Genomic DNA, 13,456 nt, shown 5'->3' on the forward strand with positions numbered 1-13,456 from the left:
GGGCAGCAGTCAACCACGTTGTCCTGTTCAAGCATGCACATGTTTTATTTAAGTATTCTCCAAAGGTCTATTTTTCCAGCATAATGCAGATATTATGCTATCCTTTGAAATAAGATATATGAGTCTCAAACAAAATTGTCAAAAACAATGACCTTAGTTACTCCATATGATACACAGAACTAATCACATTTCACTTACAATACAGATGCACTTAACACAGTCATCAATAGTCATTCATCACCAACACAGTATATTTTAATATCATTTAAAACATCAAAAAGATTTTTTTTCAAAAAGTCTAAAGAAATTAATGATAATTTTGAATAAGTGGTAAATTGAAAGAGGAGGCAGAATTGTCAACCAAAAAAACCAAACTGCATTTTCTTTTATGTGATATTAACACTGTGAAAATAAATCTTCTCATTGGGAATCAAAGGATGTCTAGTATTCCTGATTGTAGTTTTCTTAATCTACTTTTTAAAAAGGTTTTCAATAAATGCCATCAAAAAAGTTTTACTATATATTTGCTCTAGAAGCATAAAGTGACAAGAGGCAGGTGTTATTATGCTTATGAATACACTGCTGGAAGATTAGTAACTTTTTAAAAGACAAACTAGGATTAAAGCCAGTTCTTCCCAAGAGAAAGTTGAGTTTATCTTACTTTCAGCAAATGTTTATTAATATCTACTGTGTGCATAGCACTGTTCTAGAATCTATTCTAGAAATGGGAAGCAAGAATTTCTGGCTTTACTTGAAAATGGTTGGATTAATTCATTTTATGATGTTATAATTATTTTTAAATCTCTATATAGAGGGATAATTATTAACTCTTTCCAAGTATAGAAATTAAGCTTTATTCTTTACAGTGGTGGCTTAGAATGAACAAAACTTTTCATTTGACATAAAACTTGTTTTACACTGTGCAGACATGTCTGCTGATATATTTTAAAGGTGAAAAAGTATAAAGACTTTTCACTTAAATGTACACAGGAATCAACTTTGCATCATCAAACTCTTGTCCTCCCCCATTTAGGGGAGAAGATTGCACCTTTAAATATACAGGAACTTTTCTGAGATAAACTGGTGCTACCTTCCTGAATGACATAAAAGACATGCTTTCATCAAACATTGCTACCTAAAATACTCCGGTTTATCTCTGCATTTCAATTCACATTAGTTATTCTCAAAATGTATTCAAGGTCTAGAGCAAAATAAATAATACATCAAGTAAGATTCTGAGATCATTGATCCTGTGGTTTTAGTCCCAGTACACTCTTTTCAAAAAACACGCACTGATATATCCAGTATCTGGGCATTTCCATAAACAGCAAAGACGTTAGAGATAATTGATAAATGTCAACTCCTTTTCTCTAGTTTTTGACCAGGGGATTGATGATAATCTACTTACAAGATAATATGTTGGTGAATACAAAAGTAGGAAAGTCACTTGAACTACAGCAAACATTAGTCCTTTTGATGATAAACCCAATAGAAAGGAGCTATAGAAATACAGGAATGAATAATGCACTGGGTCCCAGGATTACAGTGGCCCAAAGAATACTACTAAAAAACATTTATGACACAATAGTTTTGGACTAAAACATCACCTGAAACCAGGCCACATCAAAGATTTTTTCTATGAATGTGGCTCTTATTGTATCTATGAGGATCTGGAAAGTACAACAACAAAAGAATTCTGATTCTTGATACAATAGGTGTACAATGAATTATTGCAGTCGTAACATTAACTAGGTGCAAGGTTAAACAATAATTAATACTGAACTATCTGAACACCTTAGATTTACTAATGAGCATCCCCATGAGAAATACTGCAGTCCTAAAAGGAGTTTATTTGCACAGCCCACCATGAAACATGAACAATCAGCTTGTTGTAAGTGCACAGAAATTTCTCCTTTCTACAATTGTATTTTATCATGCCTATTCTGAAGACAACATAAGGAAACTGAGATCACTGCTCCAAAGAATTCTAGCATGCATTATGATGGTTTCCTTTAGTTAATACAAATGTGTCGTATGAGTTTTTTTCATATGTAATAATCTTCATCATAGCCAATGTTCATGGTTTTAACAGGAAAAATTTTTATCAAAATGTTTCCATATTTTTTTGTTTTGCATTCAACTGGAACATTATGTTCAAAGATTTATTTTATTTGTTTTATTAAAAAAGAGTTCTGATTATAAGAAGCATCAGTAGGTGGCATTTCATTGTGCTCATTCACAAAGTCAAAGGGCCACATAATAATATTCTTCTGTATAACAGGTTAAACTGTCTAGAAATGCCATTTGTTGGTTTTTATTCACATCGTCAAGTTTAGAAGCTGTATTTTTGTTTCACTACCAACCTTCTTGTTCTGCTGTCTTAATCTGCAAAAGGTTATTGATTCTTCTTTCTTTCCACATTGAGATTCTTTCCATAGCCGGGGCTTAATTTTTCTTAGGCCTATTCCAATTGTCTTACAAAGCAGACACTCTGACAATATTTCCTCCCGAGTACTCAGGAGATTCCGGCCTGTCGTCTCCTTCTGGTGTGGTCACTGGAGGTGTTGGGATGCTTATTATTGCTGTAGTCACATAAGGTTGTTCACAGTTTAGTTTAACACACTCTTCAATTTTGGCATTTAAGCTGGATCGGCTGATGGGAAAAAAAAAGTTGTAAGAAAGGAAGTTGTTTACCTAAAACATTTTTATGTAACTGAAGAAAGTATTATTTGAATACTTACAAATCTTACAAATAACACTTACATGCTTAATAAAAATTACCATATAAAAATGCATGTTATCTTTAATGCTATTCAGTTTATTAACAATACATACAATTCTAAAAATAAGCTTGATTTAATTCGCTCATTTTGTTTCTTGAAAAAAATTTGTGTACTTGCAAGAGAGGAAGGGATCTGGTAAGATGTGAACAGCTGAGTTGAGCAAAGTAAAATAGTCATCTTTTTTTTTTTTTGTACTCGGAATCAAACTCGGGACCTTGCACTTGTGAGGCAGGCGGTGAAACCACTGAGCTAAATTCCCAGCCCAGTCATCTTTAAGATAGGGACTTTGACAGGTTTGAGCACCATTATGAAAGGGGTTGTACCATGTGGACTTTTCAACCTTTGCTCACGGAATCTTTTCATTATCATATTGTGTTTTGGAAACAGAATGCCCTTAATGCTCTCAAATTAATGATGGTAGCACATTAAGAACCCCAAAAAGTTAGTTATTACTGTTTAATAGTTCAAAGTTTTTCCAAGGGGTATCAACACAGCTGTCATCCTCTGTGGAGGAGAAGCAGGGAGCCTGAGCCAGAAGGGTATAAACAGAAGATTAAAACTATCTTCATGGAAAACAATTAAAATGTTTTGCTTGAAGATTTTCTTCCTTAAGACTTCTCCATTTCATTTTGTAATGGACATAGAGCAGAGCAAAAGTGAAATGTCTTAAGGACAGAAATTTTCATTGCTTTAAATTTTAACATTGTGATCATAAACACATCCAATCTTGTAAATCAACAGAGGCTGAATTTAGGGTCTCATCTGGTTTTCAACAAAAATTGGTGATTGTAATGAAGAAATAAACCTGAATGTGTCTACAGACAGTCAGTCTAAGAATTTGCTCTTAAAAGTAAAGAATGAGGGGCCAGAGATTTAGCTCAGTGGTTCCACTGCCTGCCTTGCAAGCACAAGGTCCCGAGTTTGGTCCCCAGTACCAAAAAAAGAAAGTGTGAAAAGTGCAGAATGAAGTAAATTTTCTGGCAAAAATAGATCTTTGTAATGATTTTTGTAATTTAAATATAATACTTTTATTATACATATTTTCATGGTAAAAGAAAATAGAGAATAATGAAAAGCAAAGGAGAAATATTAATAAAAAGTTTCATATAAATTGTTTATACATTAACCAGAAGGAAACAATTTTAGTATTTAATTTAGCTTATTTTTTTCCATATTAAGCATTGAACCAGGGGCACTCTACCATGGAGTTCCATCTCCAGCCCATTTTATTTTAATTATTTTTTATTTTGAGATAGCATCTCATTATGTTGGCCAGACTGGCCTCAAATTGCAACACTCAGCCTCCCAAGTAGCTGGGATTTCAGGCCTGTGCCACCACACCCAGCTCCATTTATCTTTTTTAATATTTGATTATTTTGTGCTTGATGTTGCCAAAAATACATTTATGATCAAAACTATAGATTGATAAAAGAGATTTGTGTGGGCATAGTTTTCATTGAAGAAGTTGATGTATTTTTAGGTGCTACTTAATAATTTTCAATCTTCTTGATGTGAAATTCATTTGACTTTTTCAGTAGCGTTGACTGTCACTTTAGGTCATTTGAGTGAACATAAGGGGCTCCTGAGTATAGGTCAAATAAGGTTCTTGATCAAATAAAAAAATTATGGAGTTGAAGAGATAAATAATTATTTGTGTGTGCCTGGCCATCCTTTCTTTCTACTCTTAACTCTGATATAACAGCTACTTTTGACCATAGTATATATTTTCCTACTTTTTTGCAGTGTAAGTTTTTTTTTTTTTTCTGGCAGTACTAGGGATTGGACTCAGGGCCTTTGTACTAGCTAGTCTCAATTTTTTCATTTTTGTTTTTGTTTTTGACAGGCTCTTGCTAAATTACCCAGGAGTGGAGGCTTGAGCTCAAAATCCTACTGCCTCAGCCTGCCAGAGAACTAGTAGTATTACAGGGGTGCACAACCATGCCTAGCAGTTTTATCTCTCTGTCCACTCTAGCAGCTGGGACTTGGATGTCACACAGGTGGCAACAAGACCATGAGGCTGTGGCCTGTGAACCGTCACACAACACTGATTGACCCCTGTACCTGTTGGACAGTGGTGTTCTCTCCACACATCTGATCTGAATCGTACTGAGTTCCTGCACACTGCCTCGATGGCTTCCTGATACATTGGCATTTGGGATGCGGAAAGTTTTTTTGTGTCGTCGTGAACAGCAAGTGCTGGTGACTCCTTGTTGTGAGGAGAGAGAGGGACTGTGACTTGAAGGACGGTTCACTGTTGCTACTTCCATGCAGCTTTCTTCAAAGACTTGCTCATCCACAAACTCATGATTCTGTTTAGTAATGGTAAGAAAATGTGAAGGAAGCAGAGAAACACTTTTTTAATTTAAAAAAGGAAATGAATAGCTTTTTTAAAAAATTCATATATGTCTATGTAAAGTTTGACTTGATCTGATAGATAACTAACAAAATTTTCATAGCAATTAGAATATCAGAGCCATCTACACTGGACCCTCAAGTTACAACTGGCCTGACATACAATTTGGTTTTATTCGATTAATGGAATATTTATCTGCTTCTTGTCATCTGTAGTGTGTAGCGAGGTAAACATCTAGATCTCAGCTGCACTGACTCAGTTACAGCCAGCTCTCAGGAATGGATTGATTTCATAAGTAAAGGATCTACTGTACTTTGTCATTTGTGTGGAAATAACATCTCTCTTGTCAGAAATAAAGATTCACATACATAGGCTGATTCTGTCCATTCATAGACTAATTTTATGTTGAAATATCATTTATTAATTTAAGCAGAAAAGGAAGTTATAAACTGAAGGGGAAAACACATTTAAAATGATATAGATAATATTCATAGGAAATTTACAAATTCACATTGACTCATTTTTTAAGTAGATTGAAGTTTTGAAAAAGATACTATTTTAAAGAATATCCCAAGATGGACTGACTGTTGCATATTAGCAAATACCTTCACATGGATTGAAACATTTTTTTAGTTAAAAATGAGATACCTGAGACACTTCTCATTTCTTCGAGTCCTTCCTTAAAATTCCCAGTATATAGAAAAATATGACGCATTATTAAGTAAGATTCATTCATCTGCAAAGAATATCTGTATGTTTGACTCGGGAGGAATTAATGCTGAGCTTTTGTGGCCTTCTTTTTCATCTCTGTGAAACCTCACAGGATGAATCATGATTTCAGTCTGTGTTCATGACTCTTTCACCAGTCTTCCTACCTTCCAGCTTGCAGGCATCACTGCACATACTAGCACCTCATTTTATAGAAGCATTGCATATAGGTGACTTTTAAAATGTTTCATAAGGAACTGCTTCCTAAAATGTCTGTGTAAGAATTTTACCTCAAGAATATGGGGAAAAATATTTTTGGTCTGATCACTAGAGAATGACTTCAATTACTATTTTTCCTTCATGTGAATGAAAAGAGTCTTAAAATAGAAGGTTTACATATACTGAATTTCACTTGACCATCTCTCATTCTAAAGTATTAGTAAAACAATTGAAGCAATTCACTGGATAAGAGGAAATAGATTGTTTAAATTACTCATTTTGTCATTTCTTTGCTGAGAAAAGCATTTTGAAATACATGAAATTTAACATTCTACTGTTTAGAGTCCAGAGAATAATATGGTAAGATAGAATTTCATGTTAAATATTAAAATTTAGAGAAAAATAGTGCACAAAAGTTTCATGATCTATCTCTTCTTACAAGGCAAAATTCACACACATAATCCAAGTTATAATATATGAGATATATATGAGATTCTAATTTATCTTGTTAGTGATTGGAATTAAAGAATTAATTGTTATTGGTGACATATATTTGTAAGTAGTACAATTTAAAGTATATTTGTTGGTGTTAAAATATTTGATTAAAAAAACTTAAGTGATAAAATAGTGATAAAGAAAAATAAAAGTAAAAGAGAAAGATAAATGCATTCTATCATTAATGAAATTATTTAACTTTCTAAGTATTATCCTAATAGATTATAGACCTATCTATATCTTTATTTAAAAAAGCAAAGCGCAAGATCCCAAGTTTGATCCCCCGGTACCAAAAAAAAAAAGCAAATATAATCATGCAACTACCCCGTTAAAATACTTCAATATTTTCTATTTAGCATGAGATAAACATCACAATTGTTCATGTACCTCCAGAACCCAACATTGTCTGGCCACTGCCTTTCCTTCTGCCTTCTCTGATGCCATACTGGAACTGTTCCTTCTGGTTATCCTCACATTCTTCCCCTTAGGCTAAGTTCCTGCCTTCTTGAGCTATTCACATCACCTTTCAGCTTCTGCATTTCTTTGCCTAACTAACTCTCTCTTAGTCTCAAATTCTTTCAGGAAGCCCTGCCTCAGCCTGTCCCTCTGTGGCACCATCCTCTTTGCTCCACTCTGCTGTGGCCCCATCATCGCTTCCTCTGGTCACTGCTTTCTCAAGTAACAGCTATGTTTCCTGTTTATCTCATAAATGGAAGATCAGTGGGGACAGAAACCATACTGCTTCTGTTGTTCATACTGGATCTGGCTCACTATTGGTCACATAGTAGGCACATAAGCAATAGGTACAGTATTTGTTGAATGACAATATGGACAAATTGACAGTAAATACATTGGAATCAAGCATGCCTACAATGTGTCTCTGGTGAGTGAATGAGCTCACTTGACTCAAACATACTGAAAGTTTTGTTCTGCTCTGATCCTAGCCTGTGATTCTCGCTGAGCATCCAGGGAAGGGATGGCTGCCTTTGCTATGGAGGGTTCCCACTGAGAGCTTGCAAGTGAAGACATGCAGCCTCACTCCTCACCACCCAGGGGTAGACTTGTGATTAAATGTGCTACTTAAAAAATATGAAAACTGTTTTTATCTCTGCCTTAATTCATTACATCTGTGAAGGAAAAAAATGTTTACATTCTGCTTCCCCTTTTTTTGTTATTGCTGTTTATAGTCTATTCAGATGTCAGGAATACTTGAAACTTCATCCTTTTTCTTTTTAATTAGCATTTTTAAAAGAAAGAAGAAATGATTTTTTATTGGACTAGCTATCAGAAGACAACTTTGCATTTGCATTTAACTAGGTTCTTAGACTAGAGATGTGATACCAACCACTAAGGATAAAGCATCTTAGGTCCCTAAAATAATTTCCAAGCTGAAATGTCACTGTAGTCTTCCAAAGTAACTTTAAATACGTGAGCTTTCTGTTTGTCTTTTAGCATATTTTCCAGTAATGCTGAGAGTGAAATCATGCTTGGAAGCATTACATATGCCCCGAAGCAAATGGGATTACTGTGTAGAGGCAGACAGTCATGCTGTCTCCTTACCGTGGTTTTCTCCAGGCAGTGAAGCAGGTGGTGGTGCTGGGTTTCAAAGCTGGAGCCGGATTTGCTAACAAAGGCCTGCTCCTCCTCTGAGGACTGTTAACAAAGAGAAGACAGAAGTGGTTTGGTTTTTTTTTGCAAACTATCTTAACCTCAGCTACACATTTGCAGAGAGAGATCTGGCCTATATTCTGAGATTCACTGGCAGCATTTTATTTATTTTTTAACCAAAAGGGGACAAATGTGTAGTTGCTTTTAAGTTGGATGTGCATTTTATCAAATTATTGGTATAGTATTTTATAATATGCCTCCCTGAATTGAAAATGTAAATCTCTTTTACTCATTCAATGACTACTTTTGTAAACCTGGAAGCCTTGCCTTTGGATAATAAATTTATCTTGGTAGGTAGATAATCCCGAATCCATTACTGAAACAGTTACAAAATGAGCTCTTGGTCTCACAAAGTCAAAGAATGAAGTTGTGAGCCAAAAGGTGGAAGTTAGGAGAGTTTTTATTAGAAATAAGAAATAAAAAGCTGGAGGTGGATCTCCATCCCAAGGGGATTCAGAACTGAAGTCCAAGTTGCTTTCTTTGTCCTGCCCATATATGAATTTGCAGAGATCAGGAAGTGGCTCACAGAAACTGATTTCAAAAAAAACTGGTTAAATTGCATTTCTAAAGGAGGTAGAGAGGAGCTGTTAAATAACTTAGAGTACTCTGGCTAAGAGCCTTCTTTCTGGGCTGTAAACTAGCTTAGTGAACTCTGGATATCTTTTGTTCTTACGTTTTCTTTTACTTTTCTAGCTGATTGAATTAGTAGGCTATTTTCTTTCCTGAGACCCTGATTGCCTAGTATTCATAACTAAACTAAACTACAGCACTATCAGGCTACCTACATGAAAGCCATTCTGTAAGGAAAGATGATTGAAATCTTAAATATTAAAAGAAAGTTTTGAGGTAAAAGTTTCTCATGTTTTTCAGACCATGAACTGAATGAATGAATAGTGTTTTCTCTCTGTTAAGAAGTAAACGAGATGTTATACCACTCCCTACCCTGTCTCTCATCCAACTGAACTTTAAGGAACATAAATAATTTTGAAATAAAAAGAATTAGGCATTTGGATTCTTGAGTATTTTTTACGTCTCTGATATTAATGAGATAGTACAAAGATATTATTGCCTGATTACAAATAGGGATCATGGTTCACTGACAATATTGCAGAATACAGTTGCTAACCTGCTATAGCCAACTGGAATGTGTAGGAGGAAGTTATAAAAAGTGACACTTCTGTTGTTTCACTAGCCATTTTCATAATTACCCACAATAAAATTATATCATTAAGTAGAACTAAATCAATAGAACATCAATAAATTGATCATTAAAAACAGCGAAATGCTTGACTTTACCTGCAGCTGGTTGCTGAGTAAACCATTCCGTTTGCTCTGCATGTAAGCATTTGCACTTCCACTTTTGGCTGCCCGGATTCTGGCCAGTCTAGCTTTCTGCAGGAGAGGAAAGGTGAATGTCTCATTAATGCCTATGAATTTTTTCTGGAGACAGTCAGTGACTACATTCTTGTATAATCCTTAGAGTTGGGTCATGTATTTAAAAATTACAATTAGTCTTTACAATAAAATCAAATTATTTCTTTACTGTTTCTCTCAATTCTGTCAAGAGAAAAATAATAGTATTATTTGACTTATATATTTTCATTTATCCTAATTTGAATAACTTAATGAAATGAAAACCAATAGCTCAGCGAACTGCCTTCCAACTCCCTTTCATTTAAAGTAAAGTCCTTTTTTAAATTAGTAACTAAGTTCCAGGAACCAATTTCCTCTCTCTCTCACTCTTTCTTTTTTTCTTTCAGAACCACTATTTGGCTGCATCTGCATCTTTCAACTCAAATTTTATTTGTGCAATTATTCTGTTAATTTAGCCAAAGAAGAACTCATGCTGAATAATATGGACTTTCTAGATAAAACCCCTGAAATTATGTGGCCCAAGGCCACATAATTGTATGCTCATCTGATTTCTACTTAACTCTTGAACTTGTTGAAATGAAAAAAAAAACAATGAACTTATCCAGAAAGATTTCTGAGATTATTTCTAATTTTAAAGCATTTTCCATATAGAGCATGCACTTCAATTCAGAGAATTTCAGGTGGTCATTTCAGTGTATAATATACATTGGTGGTATTATTATAGACAGCTAAGTGAGGTATAACTATTACAGGCAAGTCAGTCAGGGCTGGACCCTCAAAGGAGTCTGTGCAAAAGATGAAAACACTTTACAACTATGGCTGAAGATATATTGGTTGAAGAAAAGGCCTCAAGATAAAGACAAAATGACCCACCCTACATCCTTCCCCAAGGGATAAGATAAGTGGTAACACCTGGCCCAATAAAGTATAGATAGACATCAGTCACCCCAGTGAGTGAACAAGACCTCCTGATCTATTTTTTCCTAAGAAAGTTCTTTGTTCTTTCCATGCACACTTGCTATGTCACTTCCTCCCCCATTGGATCAATATTACCAAGGTGGCTATGCTTGTAATCTTATTGGTTGATCATAATTTTGTCCCACGTTGTACCCACCTGGTGATTTTGCTCTATAAAACTTTCCCTGTGAAGTAGGGTCCCCTGCAACCCATTTGGGTCTCCTCCTTTCTCTCTCAGGAGCTATATTTTTCCCCCTTAATAAATATTTCCAACTCTTAACCTCCGATGTTCCTTAGAATTCATTCTTCAATTTGGGAGAACATGAGCTTGGCATATCTAGCATCTAGAAGGTTGGGAGTTATATTATTTCCCCTACATCATTTGGAGGTCCTATGTCAGTATTACTGAGCAAATCTATGTTTATCCCAGTTTCTGGTGAACCATTCTGCTTTACACCTGCTGTTGTACACCTGCCTGTAGACTTCCTGGAGAACAAGACTTTGCTGACCACTCCATTTGTATGACTTGTATCTAGAAAGTGTGTGTAAAAAAGCAACTAGGATGGCTTTGGTAATAATTTTCTTGGAAACTTATCCTGTGAAGTCTCCATTTCCATTTCTAACTCACATAAATATTATTTTTAGTCTCAAGTCCTATATTTTAATAAAAATTTTAAAAATAGAAAACAGATACGGATATATGACAAAAAATTGTAATACAAACAAGTCCATACCAACAAGTAAGTCTCTCAGACCATGGAGCCATCCTCTTCCCATGCTTCAAAGTCAATGACTGGAAATATTTCTAGGGAAACATGCCAGAAACTTTCTAAGCACATAAAACCACTACAATATTCTCCTCAGACTTTTCTGCACTTTGTTGTTTCTGTGTACCACATCTTAGAACCTCTTCCATGTATACATGTATAGATTCACCTCATTTATATGGATGCGTAACTTGCTGCCGCATTAATGGTGCATCATTTATTTAGCCAGTCAACTACCACTTAATTTTTGAGCTTCTTTTGTTACTAAAGCAAAGCTGCCTGCTATGAACATCATGAAGAGCTTATCTGCAATAAGATTCCTGAAAAAACTGTTATTACTAGATTAAAGGATGCATGTGTGTATGTGTGTACATGTGTGGATGTTTGTACATGTTAATATGTTTTTATCAAATTTACCTTCAAAGTTGTTATACCAATATGTTCCTTCATTCACGTAATTTGAGAGTAGCACTGAGATGTTTGAAGCTCTCAAAATGGATTTAAAATATCATTTTGGCTTTAAATCCACCCTTTCTTCTTTCACCCTTAAATTTATTCTTCCTAAAAAAAAAAATTTATTCTTCCTGTGTGCTGATTCCAGTGTAAAATATATTGTACAAAGGTTATATTTATAAATGATAGTATTATAGTATTATATATTTATAGTATTAAAGAGCATACTTATAAGTGATAGTATTATAGACAAATATCATATTTATAAGTGATAGTACTATAGATACATAGGTAGAAATATTATAGGCAGTCAGATATGGTAAGGTCCTGAGAGTCAGAGTAAAGGTGAATCACATCACAATTGTGGCTGGAGATACATCTGTTCTAGACTGGGACTCAAGACAAAGACAAGATGACCAGACCTGTATATGTGAGACCAAAGCGACTCCATTTTGCTAAAATCCACTATTCCCCTAGTCTCTATTGTCCTCACAAATTAATGGTTAAAATGTGCTTGCTCTGGGACAAAAGACACAATCTGTAATGAAGCAAAGTTCCTAAGTTAATTACTCAACCATCTGTGTACCTAGGAAAAGAACGTTCCGGGCCCCCTATCCATAGAACAATCTGTAGATGTGCTGACTGTCAGTATGTAATGGTCGTGACTAATAGTCAGTGTGTCTGCTGACCATCAGTATGTGACAGTCGACCACTAACCTTTGTCCCTCATTTCCCCCATAAAACCTACATGTAACCACCCCTCAAACCCCCGATGGGCCTAGCCAATCAGAAATATACACTTCATGCTTGCTAAATGTCAACCAATCATGTAACTTCTAAGTGGAAAGTCCCCAAACCTTGCTGTAACCACAGTAAAAACCCCGCTAATTTGAAATTTGGGGCTCTCAATTCTGATCCGCTGGGTCGGTGACAGTTGGGAGCCCCTGCTCGAGCTTGAATAAATGACCTTCATGTGCTTACATCGGAAATGGCTTCCTGGTGGTCTTTGGGGACTTCACAATCTGGGCACAACATTTGGGGGCCGGTCCAGGATCCCCAAGACCCTCAGGATTACCATACCGGAGGGTCGACGCCGGCTGGTGAGTGTTTTTGTGTCTGTGAGGTGTCTGTAAGGTCTGGGGCCCATTTTCTGGATAGGTCGGCAGACGGTCTAGGCAGACATGCTGCGAGGGCCACCGACCTGGGATCCTGGAAGACATTCCGGATCCTTCTGGAGGGGACAGAGTGCCCTGTGAGTATGAGTCTGTGAGACTCCTAGAGGGATGGTGTGGGTCGCTCCTGTGGCACGGTGTGAGGCCGTCGTCCCACTTTTGGTTTTGCCTCCAGTCAGGCGGAGGACGGGTTTGTCTTGTTTTTTGTTTTTCTGTTGTGTTTGTTTGTCTGTTTATTGTGTTGACTTGGACTGAGACGATGGGACAGACTGTGACTACCCCTCTATCCCTCATGAAGAACCATTTCAAAAAGGTTAGGGAGCGGGCTCATAACCTAAGTTTAGAAATTAAAAGGACTAAATTCATCACCCTCTGTAGCTCGGGGTGGCCCACCTTTGGGGTAGGATGGCCACCCGAGGGGACCTTGAATCTAGGGACCACAAAGAGAGTCTGGGAGGTCGTCTTCTGTTCTCATACAGGACACCCTGATCAAGTTCCCTACATTGT

The 13,456-nt window shown here is 36.0% G+C and overlaps 1 protein-coding gene across 1 annotated transcript in view; it reads right to left on the minus strand.

The window, feature by feature from the left end:
• Positions 1–18: 18 nt before the first annotated feature.
• The window catches only part of Kcnd2 (potassium voltage-gated channel subfamily D member 2), a 535,819-nt gene continuing 522,381 nt past the window's right edge, over positions 19–13,456 (minus strand). Inside the window, exons 3-6 of the mRNA XM_004856458.3 lie at positions 9,523–9,618; positions 8,119–8,211; positions 4,845–5,092; positions 19–2,653 (exon numbers count right to left, since the gene is read on the minus strand). Of these exons, the coding sequence (XP_004856515.1) occupies positions 2,476–2,653; positions 4,845–5,092; positions 8,119–8,211; positions 9,523–9,618 (615 nt within the window). The 3' untranslated portion in view covers positions 19–2,475. The remainder of the gene's footprint in view (positions 2,654–4,844; positions 5,093–8,118; positions 8,212–9,522; positions 9,619–13,456) is intronic.

The sequence above is a fragment of the Heterocephalus glaber genome, unplaced genomic scaffold (assembly GCF_053883595.1).
Source record: "Heterocephalus glaber isolate CG9 unplaced genomic scaffold, H.glaber_assembly_v1.0 deba00000546, whole genome shotgun sequence".
Taxonomy (NCBI): domain Eukaryota; kingdom Metazoa; phylum Chordata; class Mammalia; order Rodentia; family Bathyergidae; genus Heterocephalus; species Heterocephalus glaber.